General features: G+C 45.5%; 3 protein-coding genes across 4 annotated transcripts; all 3 read left to right on the forward strand.

The window, feature by feature from the left end:
* The first annotated feature begins 1,729 nt into the window (after nucleotides 1–1,729).
* LOC121545383 (pro-thyrotropin-releasing hormone-A) lies at nucleotides 1,730–4,381 on the forward strand. The gene is made up of 4 exons (XM_041855853.1): nucleotides 1,730–1,860; nucleotides 2,122–2,318; nucleotides 3,051–3,634; nucleotides 3,987–4,381. Exons 2-3 carry the CDS (start codon nucleotides 2,132–2,134, stop codon nucleotides 3,629–3,631), a joined length of 768 nt encoding a protein of 255 aa, XP_041711787.1. The 5' UTR covers nucleotides 1,730–1,860; nucleotides 2,122–2,131; the 3' UTR covers nucleotides 3,632–3,634; nucleotides 3,987–4,381.
* Nucleotides 4,382–8,884: 4,503 nt separating this feature from the next.
* On the forward strand, nucleotides 8,885–10,995 carry LOC121545384 (ninjurin-1-like). Its single transcript, XM_041855854.1, has 3 exons — nucleotides 8,885–9,228; nucleotides 10,114–10,357; nucleotides 10,496–10,995. The coding sequence occupies exons 1-3, from the start codon at nucleotides 9,166–9,168 to the stop codon at nucleotides 10,690–10,692; spliced, it is 504 nt and encodes a 167-aa protein (XP_041711788.1). The 5' UTR covers nucleotides 8,885–9,165; the 3' UTR covers nucleotides 10,693–10,995.
* A 1,678-nt stretch (nucleotides 10,996–12,673) lies between these two features.
* On the forward strand, nucleotides 12,674–20,432 carry LOC121545382 (rabenosyn-5). Of its 2 annotated transcripts, none has more exons than XM_041855851.1 (13): nucleotides 12,674–12,804; nucleotides 13,544–13,842; nucleotides 13,970–14,104; nucleotides 14,350–14,450; nucleotides 14,589–14,634; nucleotides 14,799–14,960; nucleotides 15,113–15,384; nucleotides 15,476–15,546; nucleotides 15,669–15,755; nucleotides 16,976–17,078; nucleotides 17,284–17,388; nucleotides 17,552–17,815; nucleotides 19,296–20,432. In XM_041855851.1, the coding sequence occupies exons 2-13, from the start codon at nucleotides 13,680–13,682 to the stop codon at nucleotides 20,109–20,111; spliced, it is 2,325 nt and encodes a 774-aa protein (XP_041711785.1). In that variant the 5' UTR covers nucleotides 12,674–12,804; nucleotides 13,544–13,679; the 3' UTR covers nucleotides 20,112–20,432. The 2 variants fall into 2 exon arrangements, with proteins under 2 accessions (XP_041711785.1, XP_041711786.1); XM_041855852.1 differs by having other exon boundaries at nucleotides 14,799–14,921.
* Nucleotides 20,433–21,620: the final 1,188 nt, after the last annotated feature.

Below are 21,620 nucleotides of genomic sequence, written 5' to 3' on the forward strand. Positions count from 1 at the left end.
AGGTCAAACAGAATATGGATTACTACATAAACCAAAACTCCTACCCACAGTCGCCTACACCGTGGGGATAATATCACTATTCCAGCAGGAAAGAAGTGAGTGGCAATATACTGATTTACAGTATATTAACTTTTTGTCCTGAATACAAAGTGTTATATTTGGGGCAAATCCAATACAACACAATACTGAGTACCACTTTCCATATTTTCAAGCATAGCGGGGGCTGCATCATGTTATGGATATGCTTGTAATTGTTAAGGACTGGAGAGTTTTTTAGGATAAAAAAGAAATGGAATGGAGCTAAGCACAGAGGAAAACCTGGTTCAGTCTGCTTTCCACCAGATACTGGGAGATGAATTCACCTTTCAGCAGGACAATAACCTAAAACACAAGGCCAAATATATTCTGGTGTTGTTTACCAAGAAGACAGTGAATGTTCATGAGTAGCCGAGTTACAGTTTTAGCTTAAATTTACTTGAAAATCTAAGGCAAGACCTGAAAATGGTTGTCTAGCAATGATCAACAACCAATTTGACAGAGCTTGAAGAATTTTGAAAAGAATAATGGGCAAATATTGCAGGTGTGGAAAGCTCTATGAGACTTACCCAGAAAGAGTCACAGCTGTAATCGCTGCCAAAGGTGCTTCTTCACAGTATTGAGTCAGGGGTGTGAATACATTTGTAAATGAGATATTTCTGTATTTCATTTTCAATAAATTTGCTAATATTTCGAAAAACATGTCTTCACTTTGTCATTATGGGGTATTGTGTGTAGATGGTTGAGAAAAACTCAGTTTAATCTATTTTGATTACATGCTGTAACACAACAAAATGTGGAATAAGTCAAGGGGTATGAATACTTTCTGAAGGCACTGTATGGGTATCTGAGCTGTGTGTTAGCTGTTTGAACAGACAGTGCATAATGATCCCAGTCCAGCCGCTTCGCAAATTAGGATAATATTGTTTGCGCTCCTCAATGATTCCATCAGGTGCGGGCGGGACCACGAGACCATTAATAAATGCGCGCTTGAGGCCTGTCCCTCGTGGTGGGCTCACTTGGCGCATGAGAGACACCATGTCTCACACCTGTGACCGCGAGGGGCTGATATAGAGCCTTCTGGGCCATCTATTCTTAATGCGCTTTTCTTCTTATTGACTCACAGGAGCTATATTATCAAAGGTTTAAATACGATGAGAATTTAGGAAAATAATGACATGGAGATGGCGCACAACAACGCCATTTCCAACAATGACGCACAAATGAATGTCTATGATTGGAAAGAAAATACAGATATAGGGGCTGTAGCTAGTAGGCTTATGAATGAATCCAAACATTTTCATCATTGATATTTAGTGTAGGCCTATAATCTTAACAAACGACTAGTAAGGAAAGCCACACTATCTAAATAAGTGAATGAATTTAAATCGGTGTTCTGCCAAATTACCACACTCAAATATGATTAGAAGATTTATGAATTAATCCTCTCTCGCAGTCATCATCATCAAGTGCCATTTCACTCCCTCAGATTCGGGTGGTCGGCCCAGCTAGCGCCCAAGAGAATAACCCGACATCGTCCTCTAGAGGTTAGAACTGACTTTAATCCAATTGCGCACGAATTTGTGACATCACTGGAATCCTATGAAAGGAATCCTATGAAATTACTACAGCATGGTTGGCGTGACGATGGTAACCGCTGACTATAAATGGCTGGACGCGTTGTATCTGCACATACCTCTAAACTTGGCCTCAACGGGTCACCAAGCGCTGCAAGAGGCAAAGAACAACCTTTCGTGTTGGTTTGCTGCAAATTAAGGTTATTGGAGGTGCTGTGAGTGACACTAGCCAGAAAACAAATCTAAGGTAAGTTTGGGTCACTTCAATTCGTCTTTTTGTACATGGACGTGCTCCAATTGTTTTTTGTTGTTGTTGTAAATATCTATTCCAAAAATAATTTTCCAGTTTTATGCACCAATATTGAAACGTATTATGTGCGTAAAACAGATAGAAAACTCAAAATTAGTTATGCAGCGCCAAGTCAATGAATTATTATGCAGCCTGCATGCTTTGAAAGTAGTATATGTCCACTAATAATGATATATTCTCTTGTTTTCGAATGAATAGCCAAGTCACCATGAAGTCCGCCTGCCTGATCACTCTGGCATCTCTAGCGGTCTGCAACCTGACGTTGGCTCGAGGACAGGGCATCCCCGCCGGGGAGGAGACCGGGGACCGGCAGACTATAGACGATATCATCCTACAGAGAGCGGAGAGACTACTGCTCCGGTCCATTCTCAAAAAGATTGAGGATGGCGGGAACGGTGCTTAATAGCTGCTTTTGGATCGATTTCATGTTTTGGCAAAGTGGCTGCGTTTGACAAGAGAGCTGTGGTGCTTTACAATGAATTGCAGAGCAAAGAATTGAACACAATATGTTTTATTGTCACATACACCAAATGGTGCAGTGAAATGTGTTGTTTTACAAGGTCGGCCGACCTTTCGATTTCTTGCCCAACCACGCTCTAACCGCTAGGCTACCTGCCGCCCACTGAACACACACATTCAAGTCATGCCTTTTTATGCCTGTTTTATAGTAACTTTGCGCGAAGAAAAATTATTTCCATTGTATAGTTTCACAAAGACAGATAAACTACATTATTTCGATTGCATGGTATTTATAAAGAAATAACCCACCATTTCCAAGATGTTTTATTAATGTTTTGTACAAGATTAACGTGAATAAATTAATAGATTTTGTTATTTGTTCGGATGAAAATCAATTTGGAGAGGGCAATCTGCAATATTTTCTCACAGTTTATCCTGGCACCAAAGCACACAGTTTAATGGTGGAAGAATGAAAACAGAAAACATATGCACAGAAAAAAAGTTTTACATAGAAAATATATATTTTAGATAACATAACTTTCACAAGTAAATGCCATTAAAACGTTGTGTGTTCAATTGGAAATACATGTACGCATGGCATAACAATTGGCGGTAGATTGATATTTTCCGCTGTCCCTAAACTAATAATGTATTATTTGTTTTTACAGAGGGATTGACCTCTCAGCCAGAGTGGCTGGTGAAGCGGCAGCATCCCGGTAAGAGGTACCAGGTGGAGCTGGAGAAAAGGCAACACCCTGGGAAGCGAGAGGAGGACGAGGACGAAGACTATGGCGAGGTCCAGAAAAGACAGCACCCGGGAAAACGCGAAGACAAAATTGACTCTTTTGTGGAGCTCCAGAGAAGACAACATCCAGGCAAGCGCTTAATGCTGGAGCAGATTACAGAGAACCCCGCATTTCTAAGTGAACTCTCCAAACGTCAGCACCCGGGCAAGCGATACATGATGTACAGCAAGCGCCAGCATCCCGGCAGGCGAGAGGTGGACGACGAGTCAGACGCAGGGGACCTCAAGGAGTTGGAGAAGCGCCAACACCCCGGCAAACGCTACTTGGATGACACGAGCCCGGATTTGGGCGCCAACAGTCCCTGTGACTTGCTGGACCCTAGCTGCAGTAAGGCCAACCTGTTGCTCGAGCTATTAGACAACGTGAACAAGAGTCGCGCGGAGAAGAGACAGCACCCAGGCAAAAGATCCGCACCTGTCGAGGATTTGACGGAACAGGAGTGACAAGTGGGTGCTGTGTGTGAATTACTATGATGTGAAGAATAAAATGTTTATATTTATATAATTTATAATTTATCATGATTTATTATGAATATAATATGGACCCCTCTATCACGGGTAGCCTACTGTGTCTTTGGAAAGCTACTTTTATGACGAATATTCAGAAAACATGCTCAGAAAGCATCATGATCGAAACGTTTAAATTAGATATTATGTTTTGGGGAAGCTTGTTGGTAATTACGCACGCTGATTGTCAGAATTAGTAACACTCAAAGGGATTTTAAGTTAATGAACAGCTGTGTTGGTTGCTGGCCCTATATTCTTGTAATGAGATGCTCAAACATGTATTATTTTCCAGATGAAGCCCATGTGGGGAAGAAATAAAGACTAAAGCGACGGGATTAGCTTTTGGCTCTGCAGGCAGTCTGTCTGTATCCAACTGAGGACGCAGGCTCGGAATCTGCTCTCTTCTGTCTGACCTTGAATTGAATAGGCTAAGTGTAAGTTTCAGAGTTATATAAAACAAATGTGTTATATAGGACAAATTGACCTGTAGTTTGTTTTATGATTTAGGCCTAATGCGTTGCAGATGTAAAATACAAGTGGATATACCCCTGCAAAATAATATAGTGGGTCTCTTGATTATTTTTCTACTTGAATATTCTTGCATGGTATAACAACTGATTAATTGTTGTGCATTTTCTGTTACTTTTGCCTTAAAGCTTATTATGAATATACAACTCTGTTATACAATAAAACGCATTGGTACAGATGACTGAGCTTTGGTCTACTACAGTATGCTTTTCGTTTGAAATTCAGAGAAAGCTTCTATCCTTAGCCTATCAATTGACATGAAATAGGTTAATTAAATATTTTAACCCTCCCCGAGGGTTTTCAGATGTAGTGAGCTAGCCTTCCGCGAAAATATGGAGACCAATGTGGTTGCACTAACAAAGCAATTACAGCGCAATCGTTCTGCGCACTAATTAATGAAAGTCAATTGATAGCAGACCGTCTGCGTGCCAGTTATGCTGTCCTCCCATTTAATTGGCCTCATTCCATCAATACCTTACCAACACCTTTACCCGCATGCTGTTAGATCAATGGTGCATGTACGTTTTGCCAAGCACAATCATTGGGAAACGCACTAAGAATAGGGTAGGCTTATATGTCTGTTTATTGAAACTACCTGTGTATTGACCAATTGACCCTGGCCAGAACTACAGGCAAATGCTGACAGACAACTTAAAATCAATAGATACACTGTATATACAAAAGTATGTGGCACACCTTCAAATGAGTGGATTCGTCTATTTCAGCCACACCCCTTGCTGACAGGTGTATAAAATCGAGCACACAGCCATGCAATCTCCATAGACAAACATTGGTAATAGAATGGCCTTACTGAAGAGCTCAGTGACTTTCAAGGTGGCACCATCATGGGAAGCCACCTTTCCAACAAGTCAGTTAGTCAAATTTCTGCCCTGCTAGAGCTGCCCCGGTCAACTGTAAGTGCTGCTATTGTGAAGTGGAAACATCTAGGAGCAACAATGGCTCAGCTGCGAAGTGGTAGGCCACACAAGCTCACAGAACAGGACTGCCGAGTGCTGAAGCGTTAGCGCGTAAAAATCACCTGTCTTCGGTTGCAACACTCACTACTGAGTTCCAAACTGCCTCTGGAAGCATCAGAGGGAGCTTCATGAAATGGTTTTGCATGGCCGAGCAGCCCCAAACAAGCCTACGATCACCATGCACAATGCCGGCTGGAGTGGTGTAAAGCTCGCCGCCATTGGACTCTGGAGCAGTGGTAACGCATTTTCTGGAGTGATCACCATCTGGCAGTCCGACGGACTAATCTAGGTTTGGTGGATGCCAGGAGAACACTACCTGCCCAAATGCATAGTGTCAACTGTAAAGTTTGGTGGAGGAGGAATAATGGTCTGGGGCTGTTTTTCATGGTTCGGGCTAGGCCCCTTAGTACCAGTGAAGGGAAATCTTAACGCTACAGCATACAATGTCATTCTAGACGATTCTTTGCTTCCAACTTTGTGTCAACAGTTTGGGGAAGGTCATTTCTTGTTTCAGCATGACAATTTCCCTGTGCACAAAGCTAGGTCCATACAGAAATGGTTTGTCAAGATCGGTGTGGAAGAACTTGACTGGCATGCACAGAGCCCTGACCTCAACCCATCGAGCACCTTTGGGATGAATTGGAACGCCGACTGCGAGCCAGTCCTAATCGCCCAACATCAGTGCCCGACCTCATTAATGCTCATGGCTGAATGGAAGCAAGTCCCCACAGCAATGTTCCAACATCTAGTGGAAAGCCTTCCCAGAAGAGTGGAGGCTGTTATTGCAGCAAAGGGAGGACCAACTCCATATGAATGCTCACGATTTTGGAATGACATGTTCGACGAGCAGATATCCACATATGTTTGGTTATGTAGTGAACAACTCATCACGACCCACACATATTTCCCACTCCAGTCAGATTACCCCAGAGCTAGTTGCTATATCAAGTCACTTTGACTTTGAACAGTCAGGCTGCTGAGCAACAGATGCCATCTGTTAACTGACAGAAATAGGCCTACTGAATGAGAGAGAAAGAGGGAGAGAGAGGTTTACAAAGCGGGAAAGAGAGAATAACTGTGAAAGTAGCCTAGGTTGTTGGTGTCTGGGCGGTAAGAGGAAGTGAAAGGAGTTGCTTTATAGCTGTCTTCTTCCCTATACACTGAACAGTTTATGTGTCACTGTTTCCCTTCCTCATATCCTCTATTCTCCCTGAAATGCCTTGAAGACTAATGGAGATAAGGTCATGTTGTGTGGGAGAGAGATGGGGTTTGCTTACAAAGACATTTCCAGGGCAATAATACCTTACATGATGGAGCTGCCACTTGTTTGTTGTTTTTAAAACCCTCTCTTTTAACAGTGTGGCTAAATATTGAGTGATTCTCTCTCTCTCTCTCTCTCTCTCTCTCTCTCTCTCTCTCTCGCTCTCTCTCTCTCTCTCTCTCTCTCTCTCTCTCTCTCTCTCTCTCTCTCTCTCTCTCTCTCTCTCTCTCTCTCTCTCTCTCTCTCTCTCTCTCTCTCTCTCTCTCTCTCTCTCTCTCTCTCTCTCTCTCTCTCTCTCTCTCTCTCTCTCTCTCTCTCTCTCACACATCAATCTCAATCCGTCCATGAGCTAACTTTTTTTGTCTCATGTTGTTACTCTAAAAGCACTCCAACTAGCTGAATTAGACAACCGATCACCATAAAGCAACAGTGATGACACATAATACACAACTCCTCCAACAGATTTTCAATCACATTTATACATTTACATTTTACATTTACTTCATTTAGCAGACACTCTTATCCAAATTTGTGCATTCACCTTATAGCCAGTGGGATAACCACTTTACAATATGTTGTTTTTTTGTTTGTTTTTTGGGGGGGGTTGTGGGGTAAGGGGGGGTAGAAGGATTACTTTATCCTATCCCAGGTATTCCTTAAAGAGGTGGGGTTTCAAGTGTCTCCGGAAGGTGGTGAGTGACTCCGCTGTCCTGGCGTCGTGAGTGAGCTTGTTCCACCATTGGGGTGCCAGAGCAGCGAACAGTTTTGACTGGGCTGAGCGGGAACTGTGCTTCCGCAGAGGTAGGGGGGCCAGCAGGCCAGAGGTGGATGAACGCAATGCCCTCGTTTGGGTGTAGGGACTGATCAGAGCCTGAAGGTAAGGAGGTGCCGTTCCCCTCATCTCTCCGTATGCAAGCACCATGTTCTTGTAGCAGATGCAAGCTTCAACTGGAAGCCAGTGGAGTGTGCGGAGGAGCAGGGTGACGTGAGAGAACTTGGGAAGGTTGAACACCAGACGGGCTGCGGCATTCTGGATGAGTTGTAGGGGTTTAATGGCACAGGCAGGGAGCCCAGCCAACAGCGAGTTGCAGTAATCCAGACGGGAGATGACAATTGCCTGGATTAGGACCTGTGCCGCTTCCTGTGTAAGGCAGGGTCGTACTCTCCGAATGTTGTAGAGCATTAACCTACAGGATCGGGTCACCGCCTTGATATTAGCGGAGAACGACAGGGTGTTGTCCAGGGTCACGTCAAGGCTCTTTGCACTCTGGAAGGAGGACACAACGGAGTTGTCAACCGTGATGGCGAGATCATGGAACGGGCAGTCCTTCCCCGGGAGGAAGAGCAGCTCCATCTTGCCGAGGTTCAGCTTGAGGTGGTGATCCGTCATCCACACTGATATGTCTGCCAGACATGCAGAGATGCGATTCGCCACCTGGTTATCAGAAGGGGGAAAGGAGAAGATTAATTGTGTGTCATCTGCGTAGCAATGATAGGAGAGGCCATGTGAGGATATGACAGAGCCAAGTGACTTGGTGTATAGCGAGAATAGGAGAGGGCCTAGAACTGAGCCCTGGGGGACACCAGTGGTGAGAGCACGTGGTGCGGAGACAGATTCTCGCCACGCCACCTGGTAGGAGCGACTTGTCAGGTAGGACGCAATCCAAGAGTGAGCCGCACCGGAGATGCCCAACTCGGAGAGGGTGGAGAGGAGGATCTGATGGTTCACAGTATCAAAGGCAGCAGATAGGTCTAGAGCCTCCGTGACTCAGAGAAGAGCAGTCTCAGTTCACAGACATGGCTGAAGTAATATATAAAAAAATGGTTGTAAATGACCTCTCGTGAGATTAGTCTTGCACTGTTCAGAATGAGGGATGGTCTACATAGCATCCGTTATCCATCACACAAGGGAAGTGTATTCAACTCCACACACATTTCTCTGCTGGTTGTTGTGACATGCTCAGAGAGGGATCCCCCATTGAGTACTTCATTACTAACTCTCCATCTCACTACTGTAGTGACAGGAGTGATTAACAACACAGCAGCTGTGCCCAACTCTCATCACCACTCATCATGTCTGTCTCACTGGATATCTGGACGTGTGTGTGCGCGCGCACGTCCGTCCGTGCGTGTGTACATCCGTGTGTGCACACACATGTCAAACATGATCAGAATTTTGTTTTGATATCCTACTTTTGTTTGTCTAACACCACACTAAATGCTTGATGGTAATGTTGTTTAATGATCACTAAAATGACATCTTGTTCATTCCTGTTTGTCATCCATCTAAAAGAGAGAGCATATGGAAATAATGAAACCAGAGGAGCAAGTATTATGTTCTTCATTGAGGGGAAAACCCCTCCCACTCGAGAGCTGTGTGTGTGTGTGTGTGTGTGTGTGTGTTTGTCTGTGTTTAAGAGAGAGAAAGAGAGCGAGAGAGAGAGAAATTGAGTATACTGTGTTTGTAAGATTAGACAGTGGGAGGGGTAGTTTTGAATAAGCAAAACTCACAACCCTAGAAAATACACTCAACGTTTTAAGAGTTTGGCTGCCTGAAACCAGTGACAAGAAAGGCTACGGCAAACCGAAGATGACAGCTGATCTTTAGGATACTTGCAAGATGCACGGTATCGTACTGTGTGTAACTATTCTAAACTAGTTTTCCTGTGTAGGTTTCATCGGTAACCACAGTTGTCTCGGCCAGCATGGACAGTGAAGCAAGGGCGAATGGGGAGGACATTACTCTCAACAAACTAGACGACATTGAAGTAAGTTAAACATTATAACCTCAAACCTCAGGTTACAGTGAGGGGGGGGGGTCCTAGCGCGTTATTAACTGTGTCATAAGCAACTAAATAGGACGTTGTACATTTTGACTGAAAATCTGGAATTGGGCTACAAGGAGATCAGTTGCAGTTATGACCCTCTGGGCAAAAAACTGGTTGTCCCGGATTTATGTTTACTATCTACCCCGGAGTCCAACCAATGTGATGACGTTGAATCAACGTGGAAAACTGATTGGATTTGAAAAAAAATCATAAATGTAAGGGTATTCTGTCTTTTTTTTCACCCAACTTTTCACCTAAATCCAATGACATGTTGAATTTTTTTGTTGATTTCACGTTGAATTCACGTAAGTTGACAAATCAAAACTAGATGCTGAACTGACGTCAGTGCCCAGTCGGAACTGTATAACTCCTACTGGTATGGAAAATTCACAAAGTATTCCCCCAAGTCATTGATAAAATAACGGATCTACAATCCAATATAATTTACTGCTCGTAGTCTACTCGCTTTATTAAAGAGCATTCATAGCCTATAGTGGAGACATTAAGCTTTCAAACTTTTTGACAACAGAAATATTTTCACTGTCTGGCTACTCGCCATATGTCTCGCCTCCGCGAAGAGCAGACAATGCCCTTTGTGTTTCTGAGTGTCGCACCCACTTCTGACATCTCGTATTTACCTTTACCCGTACTTGACAATTCCCAACCCCACCCCTGTGAGAAGATATGGGCACCCATCTGTATTGCAGTTATATAACACCTGGCATTGCCTGTAGTTCATCCACTGCATCTGTGTGTGTGTGTGAGCGTGTGTGCAAGAGTGACGAGTGTGACTCATAGCCTGATGGTCTACCCTATAACCCACAGGCGAACCTTGACCGCCTTGACCCCTCTGGAAACGTGTACCGGATGATTAACATGAACCATTATGCCACTAAGAAGAGTGTAGCTCAAAGTATGCTGGATGTGGCTCTACTCATGGCTAACTCATCCCAGATAAAGACTGTTCTATACGTGGGGCCACAGTACAGATTCTACAAACCTCTCATAGTACTGCTGTCCGTGTCTATTACGCTACAAGTTGTCGTGGGACTACTGCTGGTCTTTATAGGTTAGTATTACACTTGCTCTGTCACTCATTCACACATACTAACACATAAACACGCATGCACGCACGCACACACACTAATGGCAAACTGTAAACAGGAAGGTGAACATGTTGAATAACTCTCTCTCTCTCTCTTTACAGTGAAGTATGATCTGAATGATGTGAGGAAACACTCAAAGCTGAACATGATGAACAACACAGCAACAGTATTTGTTTTCTTCACAGTCGTCATCAACATCTTCATCACTGCGCTAGGCTTTGAGGGGGCTGTAATAGGACTTCCAGAACCACAATCCTTCCTTCTGACCACTGAAGAGAACCAGACCAGAGGCCTATAGACCACAACCTGACCCCAACCTCAGACCATCTTCAGACAACTGGCAGCTTGTAGAGCACAAGCTTAGCACAACCTGGCCTCAATCTAACCAGAGGATTGTACAACCTGACCATAACCTGAACGCAACTCAAAATTAGAAAGGTGTTCCTAATTTCTGGTATACTCAGTGTATAACGGCAGTCACATTTCTTTCAAAAGTAAGAATTTAAGAGTTATTTTGTTACCAAATCCTGTGCAGAATTTAGACATTTTATACACTGTGTTTCTAATTTTTATATCCTGTAAATATGCCTTTATAAATGTGTTGTTGTTGTTGTTCCGTTGTTTGGGATATGTATTCTGTTTCTCAACTGAACACAACTGCTGTTACCAAATAAACAACTATTTGTGACTGAATACACTACTCTCCCTTGGTCAGAGCCGGAGTGAGAATGAAAAGGCAGTGTGTGTGTACCATGTCACGACCACTCACCAGTTCTTTGTCTGTGCGGGCATTGAAGAAGTCCTGGTCTCAGATGGGGTCTGACAGGTATGACTGCAAAAGGTTGAAGGTTGAGACCTGTGGGCGGCTTGTATGTTCATCTTCACCCCATTCTGCAGGAGGGCCACTGGGAACTCACACAGGGAAAATGGCTACAAATGCACAGTAATGTATGGTGCCAATTCTACACTGGTTCACCAGGCTGGACACAGTCTAGGCCTACTGCACCATACCTTGTGCGAGGGGTAGCTGCTGAGCGACAGTCTGAAGTATGGGTGGCAGGTCTCTAGGCTGAAGGCCTCACAGATCTTCTCCAGGGTGGACATTCTCACTTCACACAGACAGACACACACACACACACACACTGAGTGGTGAGGATAGATATTCATGATGGACTGGAAGAGCGGGAAGAGACCTGGCCGTGTGGTGCCAGGATAACAACCTCTCCCTCAACGTGATCAAGACAAAGAAGATGATTGTGGACTACAGGAAAAAAAAAGAGCCCCCATTCTCATCGACAGGGCTGTAGTGGAACAGGTTGAGAGCTTCAAGTTCCTTGGTGTCCACATCACCAACAAACTATCATGGTCGAAACACACCAAGACAGTCGTGAAGAGGGCACGACAAAGCCTATTCCCCCTCAGGAGACTGAAAAGATTTAGCATGGGTCCTCAGATCCTCAAAAAGTTATACAGCTGCACCATCGAGAGCATCCTACTGGTTGCATCACCACCTGGTATGGCAACTGCTCAGGCTCCGACCGCAAGGCACTACAGAGGGTAATGCGTACGGCCCAGTACATCACTGGGGCCAAGCTTCCTGCCGTCCAGGACCTCTATACCAGGTGGTGTCAGAGGAAGGCCCTAAAAATGATCAAAGACTCCAGCCACCCTAGTCATAGACTGTTCTCTCTGCTACCACACGGCAAGCGGTACCGGTGCGCCAAGTCTAGGTCCAAAAGGCTTCTTTACAGCTTCTATCCCCAAGCCATAAGCTAATCATGGCTACCCGGACTATTTGCAATGCCCCCCCCCCCTTTACGCTGCTGCTACTCTGTTTATTATTTATGCATAGTCACTTTAACTCTACCCACATGTACATATTACCTCAATTACCTGGACTAACCGGTGCCCCCGCACATAGACTCTGTACCGGTACCCCCTTAATATAGCCTCCCTACTGTTATCTTATTTTACTGCTGCTCTTTAATTATTTGCTATTTTTTATTTTTTACTTAACACTTTTTTTTGTCTTTTCTTAAAAACTGCATTGTTGGTTAAGGGCTTGTAAGTAAGCATTTCACTGTAATGCCTACTCCTGTTGTATTTGGCAAATACAATTATTTGATTTGATTAGCACGGTCGCAGACCTAGGTGGTCAGAGTGCCTGTTGGCTTCAACGTGCTTTTTGTCCATTCTCACCTCCCGTCTCCGCTGTATGCTAATCACATGATTAGACCAAAGACGGTATCGCAGTACAGTATGTGACTAGACCTTCTTATTATAGCTCAGTGGACTAGACAGGGCTGCTAACTTTTCACCCGTGGAGAGAGTGTTGCAGCTGGAGTTTAGTAACGAGCTGTCAAAATATTCATTCATAAACTACACGGTTAACAGGCTTACATTGCGTTCTGTAAGTACATAAATGTGTCTTTGGATTGTTTGTGTCATTGGAAACGGTGTGCGCTTGGTACTGGCGAGACGTCAGCACTATAGCTAGCTCGTTAGCCTTTTGCTAACTTAGTCAGCTAGCTAGCTTTTTGTGTGAATTGTTCAGGAGCCAGCTGGCTGGCTATATCTGACTGGCTAGTTCTACTCAAATGATGTCCCTCCCGATTGCCAATTTGTCCCTCAATCAGGTACAAGGTATGACAGATGATCACCATCATAGTAACGTTAGATAAGCTAGCTACTGTAATGTCGCTATCCAGTCGCCAGTACAGCCATCACTGGCTTGTGGTGAGAGATGTAAACACAGCCTACTGCTCTCGTTGTTAGCTAGCTAACTTTATTCGTTCTAACACGGTATCCATTTTGCCATGCATAGGATTTACGTGAGTAGTAAGCGTTCAGTGATCAAAGACCGTTATGTCCATGTCACCTAACTAGTCTTGCTGGAGGTTTTTAGGGTTGTCATTCAGTAAGCCATGACTTCCATAAACAACAGTCTGAACTTCTTAGCTAGGGTGTAATCATTAGTCCAAACAGTGCAACTTAAACGAGAGTTTCTATTGGACAAATTCAGGTAGGTCCCTCCCCCATTTCGTTCCATTTGCTTCCGTTTAAGAAACGTTTTACAACATAATCTGCGTAATGAATATGCCCCTGTATGTTATTGTCAGAACCCTTCAAGCTGTCAGTTTCTGTCTCAGGCTTTCTCCTGGCGTATAATGGAGCGGATGAGGGGTGGGCGTCACACCCAGTTGGGCGTGGCATGAGACGGGGACACATCCGGGTGTCACAGCTACCATCCTGCAACCCCCTCCACCCCACCCCAACCCCATCAACATGGCCTCCAGCTACCTGCACCCCTTCGAGGGCACAGGGGAGGTGAAGGAGGGCTTCCTGTGCCCGCTTTGCCTGAAGGACCTGCAGTCATTCTACCAGCTCCAGGAGCACTATGAGGAGGAACACTCCGGGGACGACAGACATGTCAGGGGACAGCTCAAGAGTGAGTCTGTTAATGCTTGTCTTTCCATTTAGGTCAGCTAATAATGACCCAAGAGTGAGTATGTTGTAGCCTGGTAGCCTTCCACCCTTCCTTGAAGTAATCACTACTGTCTTCCTGTTGGCTGCAGGTCTAGTCCAAAAGGCTATGAAAGCCAAAGACAAGCTGCTGAAGAGGGATGGAGAGGACAAGTCAGAGACAGGCAGCTATGAGTCCTTCTACTATGGCGGAGTGGACCCCTACATGTGGGAGCCTCAGGAGCTGGGTGAGACTGGGAGCAGTATGCAGGGGGGAAACTGGGAGAAGAGAGATGTGGTGGGGTGGTAGAGGGCTTCGCATCCGCTGCTCAAACAAGAAATCCACAGTTCACAAGAGATGTATTGGTCTGGTCATTGCATGCTACGGAGTCATCTCACCTGAATTGAAACTAAGAGTGTTGCATTGTTATGGTCTCTAGTTTTAGAGACTGCTTCCATCCAGTCTGATGGTGTCCCCTCTTCTCCCCCGTAGGTGCCACCAGAAGTCATCTGGACTTCTTCAAGAAGCACAGAGCTGCCAGGATCGACCACTACGTCATTGAGGTCAACAAGCTCATTATCAGGCTGGAGAAAGTGAGCACACAAACTACTGCAGACAATCACAAGTCATTTGCCCTTTGGTTTGTCAATGTGGGTTTGACACATACAGTAGCAGTTACACACCCTTACTGTTAGGACATAACTCACCATGTATCCTCTCTTGTGTTTCAGCTGACATCCTTTGACAGGTTAAACATAGATGCAGGCAAGATTAGAGGTGAGTTGAGAGGGGTCATATTGCAGTATATTTTGTTTTTCACCATCACATTATACAGGACCCACATTTGTTCTTATTGAGTACAGCTCCTCCCTGTGTGAATTTGAATGTCATTTTCTGTGTGTGAATCCTGAAAAGCCGCTTCTCTCCCTCTCTCTCTCTAGCGATTGAGAAGTCTGTTGTGTCGTGGGTGAGCGACTCTGATGTCCCGTTCTGTCCCGACTGCGGGAACAAGTTCAACCTCCGGAACAGGCGACACCACTGCCGTCTCTGTGGCTCCATCATGTGTAAGAAGTGCATGGAGTTTGTGCCCCTGCCTTTGGCTTGTGAGTACACTTACACACATACAGTAATATTACAGCGATATTCCACCCATATTTAACCAGAAAATCAACAGTGACATCAGTGTTTCTCAGAATTAGTTAGCTAATGCATTGATCCTGCTTAGTGACTCACCAACCTGTTCTCTCCTCTCCAGACAAGCTGACCAGTGGGACACGGGAGGCCCTGAGTGTTCCAGGCAGCCCGGGCCAGTCCCAGTCCCCTCCAACAGGGGGTGGCGGGGGCAGCGTCAGCGGGATGGGCTCCAGGAGGGGCAGCATCAGCAGCCTGAGCAGTGTCACTTCCATGCTGGAAGAGAAGGACGATGAGAGGATCCGCTGCTGCTGCCACTGCATGGACACTCTGATGAGGAGACAGCAGAAACTGAAGGAGAAGGACCACGTGCCTGACATTGTCAAGCTCTACGAGGTAACACACTGTTATTTTGTGTACGTCCCTGTTGTTCACTGTCTAGTGAGCTTGCGGTCATTCACCATCCATCCTCCTGTCTTCCTCCCAGAGGCTGAGGCTGTGCATGGATAAGGTGGACGAGAGGGCTCCAGAGTACATCAGAATGGCTGAGTCTCTTAAGTAAGACATAGTCTGTCTCAAATGACACCTCATTCCCTAAATAGGATACTACATTTGACCAGAGCGATATGTGGCTGTGGTTCTGTTGTTTATCTTCATGGTCAAACTTTAACTTCTCACAGTGCTGGAGAGACCACCTATAACCTGGACACGGCTGGTGGACTGAGAATGGAAGTCCAGAAATACTACGAACTGATCGATGCACTGAGGTACATACTATATACAGAGTGTGTTACCTGTATGGAGGGTTGGGTGATATGCTACTCTAAATATCGCAATATCCTATATAATCGCTCTGCGCCATTAATGATTAGATAATTCCAGACGGTGCAATTTGTTTTGCTTATTTACAATATTCTCATTAAATAATCTTAGTATGGGGAAAAAATAAGGCTTAGTTCATTCATTTAGACTTCATTTTCAACATATTGAGACAGCCTAACTGATAAAACACAGTTTTGATTTGCAAAGTTCAAATAGAGTATGGTCTTGCACATCACAATATATCGTCAGTCAAATATCACGATATTCAATTTCATCATACACTACATGACCGAAAGTATGTGGACACCTGCTCGTCGAACATCTCCTTCCAAAATCATGGGCATTAATATGGAGTTGGTCCCCCCATTGCTGCTATAACAGCCTCCACTCTTCTGGGAAGGCTTTCCACTAGATGTTGGAACATTGTTGCAGGGACTTGCTTCCATTCAGCCACAAGAGCATTAATGAGGTTGGGCGTGGATGTTGGGCGATTAGGCCTGGCTCGCAGTTGGCGTTCCAATTGATCCCAAAGGTGTTCGATGGGGTTGAGTTTAGGGCTCTTTGCAGGCCAGTCAAGTTCTTCCACACCGATCTCGACAAACCATTTCTTTATGGACCTCGCTTTGTGCACGGGGGCATTGTCATGCTGAATGATGTTGCTTCCAGAGACAGTTTGGAACTCGGTAGTGAGTGTTGCAACCGAGGACAGATTATTTTTACGCGCTACACGCTTCAGTAATCGGTGGTCCCGTTCTGTGAGTTTGTGTGGCCTACCACTTCGCGGCTGAACTGTTGTTGCGCCTAGATGTTCCCACTTCACAATAACAGCACTTACAGTTGACCGGGGCAGCTCTAGCAGGGCAGAAATTTGACAAACTGACTTGTTGGAAAGGTGGCATCCTATGACGGTGCCACGTTGAAAGTCACTGAGCTCTTCAGTAAGGCCATTCTACTGCCAATGTTTGTCTATGGCGATTGCATGGCTGTGTGCTCGATTTTATACACCTGTCAGCAAAGGGTGTGGCTGAAATAGCCGAATCCACTAATTTGAAGGGGTGTCGACATACTTTTGTATATATAGTGTATTTTGGCCCAACTGTACTTTGAATAAGAGTCTCTGGTAAATAATCATATTATTATAACATTCTCTATGTATTCCTGTCAGTAAGAGGATCTTAACACTGGGAATGAAGGAGGAGCCACAGCCCCATCCAAAGAATCTCCAGCTGCAGAGGATGGTCAGATACACAGCCACACTGTTCGTCCAGGTGAGACACAGAGAGTACACTACTGTACATAAAGAGCAACTATGGATAAGCTGAATGGTGTGGTGAAGAGTGAACGATTAGTCATTTTCCCCAGAATAATAGCACATTACACAACACATTCAAACACCTCCCTCTGTCTCTTTCTCAACCCTTTTCTCTCTGTTTCTCTCCATCTCTCTCTCGCCCTTCCTCCTCCCTCCTGCAGGAGAAGTTGCTGGGTCTGATGTCTCTGCCCACTAAGGACAAGTATGAGGAGCTGAAGGAGAAGAGGAAGCAGGAGCAGGAGAAGAGGCTCGCCCAGGAGAGACTGGTGAGGAGGCTGCTTATTATTTAAACTAAAGACCCAATAATGATACTCCAAAAAGGATCTGATATGTCTGATACCAGAAAAGCTAAAAGCAACTGCTTTCATAAGTAGTGTATTATATAGTAAAGCTGTCTCTAAAAGCGTACCTTCCTATCATGCTGCCCAGGAGGCCCAGAAGAGAAGGCAGGAATCGGAGAAGAACCGCCCGGCCGCCAGCACAAACGGGGAGCCTTCCCAGGCCCCCAGAGCCGCCCGCATGACCAAAGCTGGGGGCTGGCTGCCCTCCTCAGACACCCTCCACACCCGCAGAGAGCTGGAGGACCCCATGCTGCAGCAGATAGACAATATCCAGTCGTTCCTGCGGCAGGCCAAGGCCGCCCAGAGGCATGACGAGGTGGCCATGCTGGAGGACAACCTCAGGCAGCTGCAGGTGGGGAAACCTACAAAATGTTACAAAATGTTGCATGAGAATTTGCGTTGATTTATAGTATTTATTCTGCTATAAAGTGCAGTCGGAAATTATTCAGACCCCTTGACTTTTTCCACATTTTGTTACGTTACAGCCTTATTCTAAAATTGATTAATTAGTTTTTTCCCTCATCAATCTACACACAATACCCCATAATGACAAAGCAAAAACAGGTTTTAGAAATCTTTGCAAAAAATTATACAAATGAAAAAATGAAATCACATTTACATAAGTATTCAGACCCTTTACTCAGTACTTTGTTGAAGCACCTTTGGCAGCGATTACAGCCTCGAGTCTTCTTGGGTATGACACTACAAGTGTGGCACACCTGTCAGGTTGGATGGGGAGCATCGCTGCACAGCTTTTTTCAGGTCTCTCCAGAGATGTTCGATCAGGTTCAAGTCCGGGCTCTGGCTTGGCCACTCAAGGACATTCAGAGGCTTGTCCAGAAGCCACTCCTGTGTTGTCTTGGCTGTGTGTTTAGAGTCGTTGTCCTGTTGGAAGGTGAACCTTCGCCCAAGTCTGAGGTCCTGAGCGCTCTGGAGCAGGTTTTCATCAATGATCCTCTGTACTTTGCTCTGTTCATCTTTCCCTCGATCCTGACTAGTCTCCCAGTCCCTGCCGCTGAAAAACATCCCCCGTCTGGCCACTACCATAAAGGCCTGATTGGTGGAGTGCTGCAGAAATGGTTGTCCTTCTGGAAGGTTCTCCCATCTCCACAGAGGAACTCTGTCAGAGTGACCATCAGGTTCTTGGTCACCTCCCTGACCAAGGCCCTTCTCCCCCGATTGTTCAGTTTGGCCGGGCGGCCAGCTCTAGGAAGAGTCTTGGTGGTTCCAAACTTCTTCCATTTAAGAATGATGGAGGCCACTGTGTTCTTGGGGACCTTCAATGCTGCAGAAATGTTTTGGGACCCTTCCCCAGATCTGTGCCTCGACACTTTCCTGTCTCGGGGCTCTACGGACAATTCCTTTGACCTCATGGCTTGGTTTTTGCTCTGACATGCACTGTCAACTGTGGGACCTTATATAGACAGGTGTGTGCCTTTCCAAATCAAGTTGTAGAAACATCTCAAGGATGATCAATGGAAACAGAATGCACCTGAGCTCAATTTCGAGTCTCATAGCAAAGGGTCTGAATACTTATGTAAATGTGATATTTCCATTTTTTTTTTTTTTATCACAGAAATCTAAAAACCTGTTTTTGCTTTGTCATTATGGGGTATTGTGTGTAGATTTGATGAGGAAAATAAACAATTTAATAAATTTTAGAATAAGGCTGTAATGTAACAAAATGTAGATAAAGGGAAGGGGTCTGAATACTTTCCGAATGCACTGCATGTACTGCGATTACAATGCAATGGACCTTAACAGGGCTCTGGTCCGAAATAGAGCTCTGTGTAGGGACTAGGGTGTGATTTGTTGAACTGTGTGTTCTCCAGGATGAGTACGACCAGCAGCAGACCCACCTGGCCATCGCTCTGTCCCAGGAGGAGAGCCTACAACAGGAGGAGCTGCAGCGCCTGGAGGACAGGGAGAGGGGGAAGATAAAGCACAGGGCTCAGAGCGAAGCCCCAGGATCCACCCAGGCCACATACACCTGGCAGGGCTCACTGAACTTAACTGATACAGGGAGCCTCCATAGGGAGGGAGAGGACGAGGATGAAGAGTTGACCCCTAAAGCAGAGAGGAGCCCCCTGTCCATGAGGGCCTTCCCTGCCCTAACGGACCAGGTTGAGGAGTCGCCCCCGCGGCTGAGGAGGCTGGGGGAAGATGTAGAGGGACAGAACAGCGCCTCCCTCAACCCCTTTGAGGAGGAAGACTCCACCCCTGTGGAGGAGGATCCGTCCAACCCGTTCTCCGAAGAGATCCAGGCGGAGCACAAGGAGGTGGCTAATGGGAAGAAGGAGTACAACCCGTTTGAGGAGGAAGTGGAGGGCGGGGAGCAAGGGCAGGCTGAGGGCGCCACAGGCAACCCTTTCGAAGAGGAGGAGAACGATGAAGGTAACACTTTTAAAGAGGCTTCTGGGAGTACCCCGCCGGGAGCCTCGACCAATCCCTTCGAGGGGGAGGATGAGGTGGCGATGCCAGATGTTGACCTGATCGAGGAGGAGTTGCTGCTGCAGCAGATTGATAACATTCGGGCGTACATCTTCGATGCCAAGCTCAACGGGAGGCTGGACGAGGTAGAGCTCCTGTCAGAGAACCTGAGAGAGCTGCAGCGCACCCTGCAGGAACAGAAGAGTAAGACACACTGACAGAGACACCACCTCCTCCCATTCTCCATGCCATCACCTGATACTTACAACAGGGCTTCCCACCCAGGGCTAGAAGGCCAGTCCTGAGACTCTACAGTAGTTCCCTTTAAAGCTGGGATCTGCAAAAGGTGAAAGAGTGCCACTGGTCGCCCCAGGTGCATTTGTTATTGTTTTTGTTTTTCAAATGTAGGAGATGAGCATCCATCATCATGATAAAAACAATTTGAAGTACATACTCTGCTGTTATATCCAGAGGAGGCTGGTGGGAGTAGCTATAGGAGGATGGGCTCATTGGAATGGAATGATTTAGAACGGAGTCAAACGTGGTTTTCATATGTTCTATGTGTTTGATAACGTTCCATTTATTCCATTCCGGCAATTACAATGAGCCCATCCTCCTATAACTCCTCCCACCAGCCTCCACTGGATCTATCGCATGTGCAATGATGTCAGAGGAGAAAAAAAAAAGAGTGTTTGTTGTTTGAAGTAACGTCTTTGTTGTAATATCGCAAACGGACGTGGCAGTTTCACTGCTAAGGATTCCAGCTTTAAATGGCCAATGATCTCATTGATTCTGGGTTGGGTAAGGTCAGTGCCTGGTGGGTTAAAACTTTTGTGAAGGAACCACCCCCGCCATTCCCCTTGGGTAGTAGCCCTCTAGACTCAGGGCCGCATCTCAATAGTCTATACTTCCTCTCCTTTCCTTCATCTGCACTGATGTGAATGAACTGCACAGGTGAAGGCACCTAGCATTATTTATTTGCCGATCCTGATCACCCTACCAAGTGCGGGGTCAAGGAGAGGAGACAAGGAGAGAAAGCAAAACCAGACTATTGAGACCCTGCTCTGGGTTATGCAGCCTATCACTAAAAGGATGTCGACCACGAGATGCATTTACATTCATTTTTACACTCTCGTACCTACTAATAACACTCACGCTCTATGAAGGTCTCATTTAGGAGCCGTTGTTTTTTAAATTATATTTGTATGGTAAGAAGAAGCACAAGGGCAGAGTATGTAAAGTAAGTCATCACTTCGACCGTTGTGCAGTCAGCCACAGGAGAGAGGATCCAAGGGGTCATATTTGGGTAACAGAGGCCTGACATCATCTGTAGTCCTGCCATTCAATACCTTATGTAGAAACAGGGTTGTATTGAAGGTCGCAACGTTTTTGGAAATGTTATGGTCTACTTGAACGAAAACGTTCACTCTGAACAGTTTACAATGACAGCTGTAAGTAAGCGTGTCATGAAATTGTGTGTCGTTGGCACTTGAATGCAGCCCTGACACTAAGCATGACTAACCTGTTACTGCTACATTTTGTCTGTCAGATCTTCACATGCATGTTTGAGTTTGTATGGGAGTGGAACCCCATTGCCACTAAGACATATTTTCTCTGTCATCCCTGGGGGTCCAGTTACCGCTAGAAAGAGAATGTTGATGAACAAAACATTAAGCCATAGTGAGCGATACCAACGAAAACGGTTTTTAAAATCCTACTTTGCTTTC

The sequence above is a fragment of the Coregonus clupeaformis genome, chromosome 30 (genome assembly GCF_020615455.1).
Source record: "Coregonus clupeaformis isolate EN_2021a chromosome 30, ASM2061545v1, whole genome shotgun sequence".
Taxonomy (NCBI): domain Eukaryota; kingdom Metazoa; phylum Chordata; class Actinopteri; order Salmoniformes; family Salmonidae; genus Coregonus; species Coregonus clupeaformis.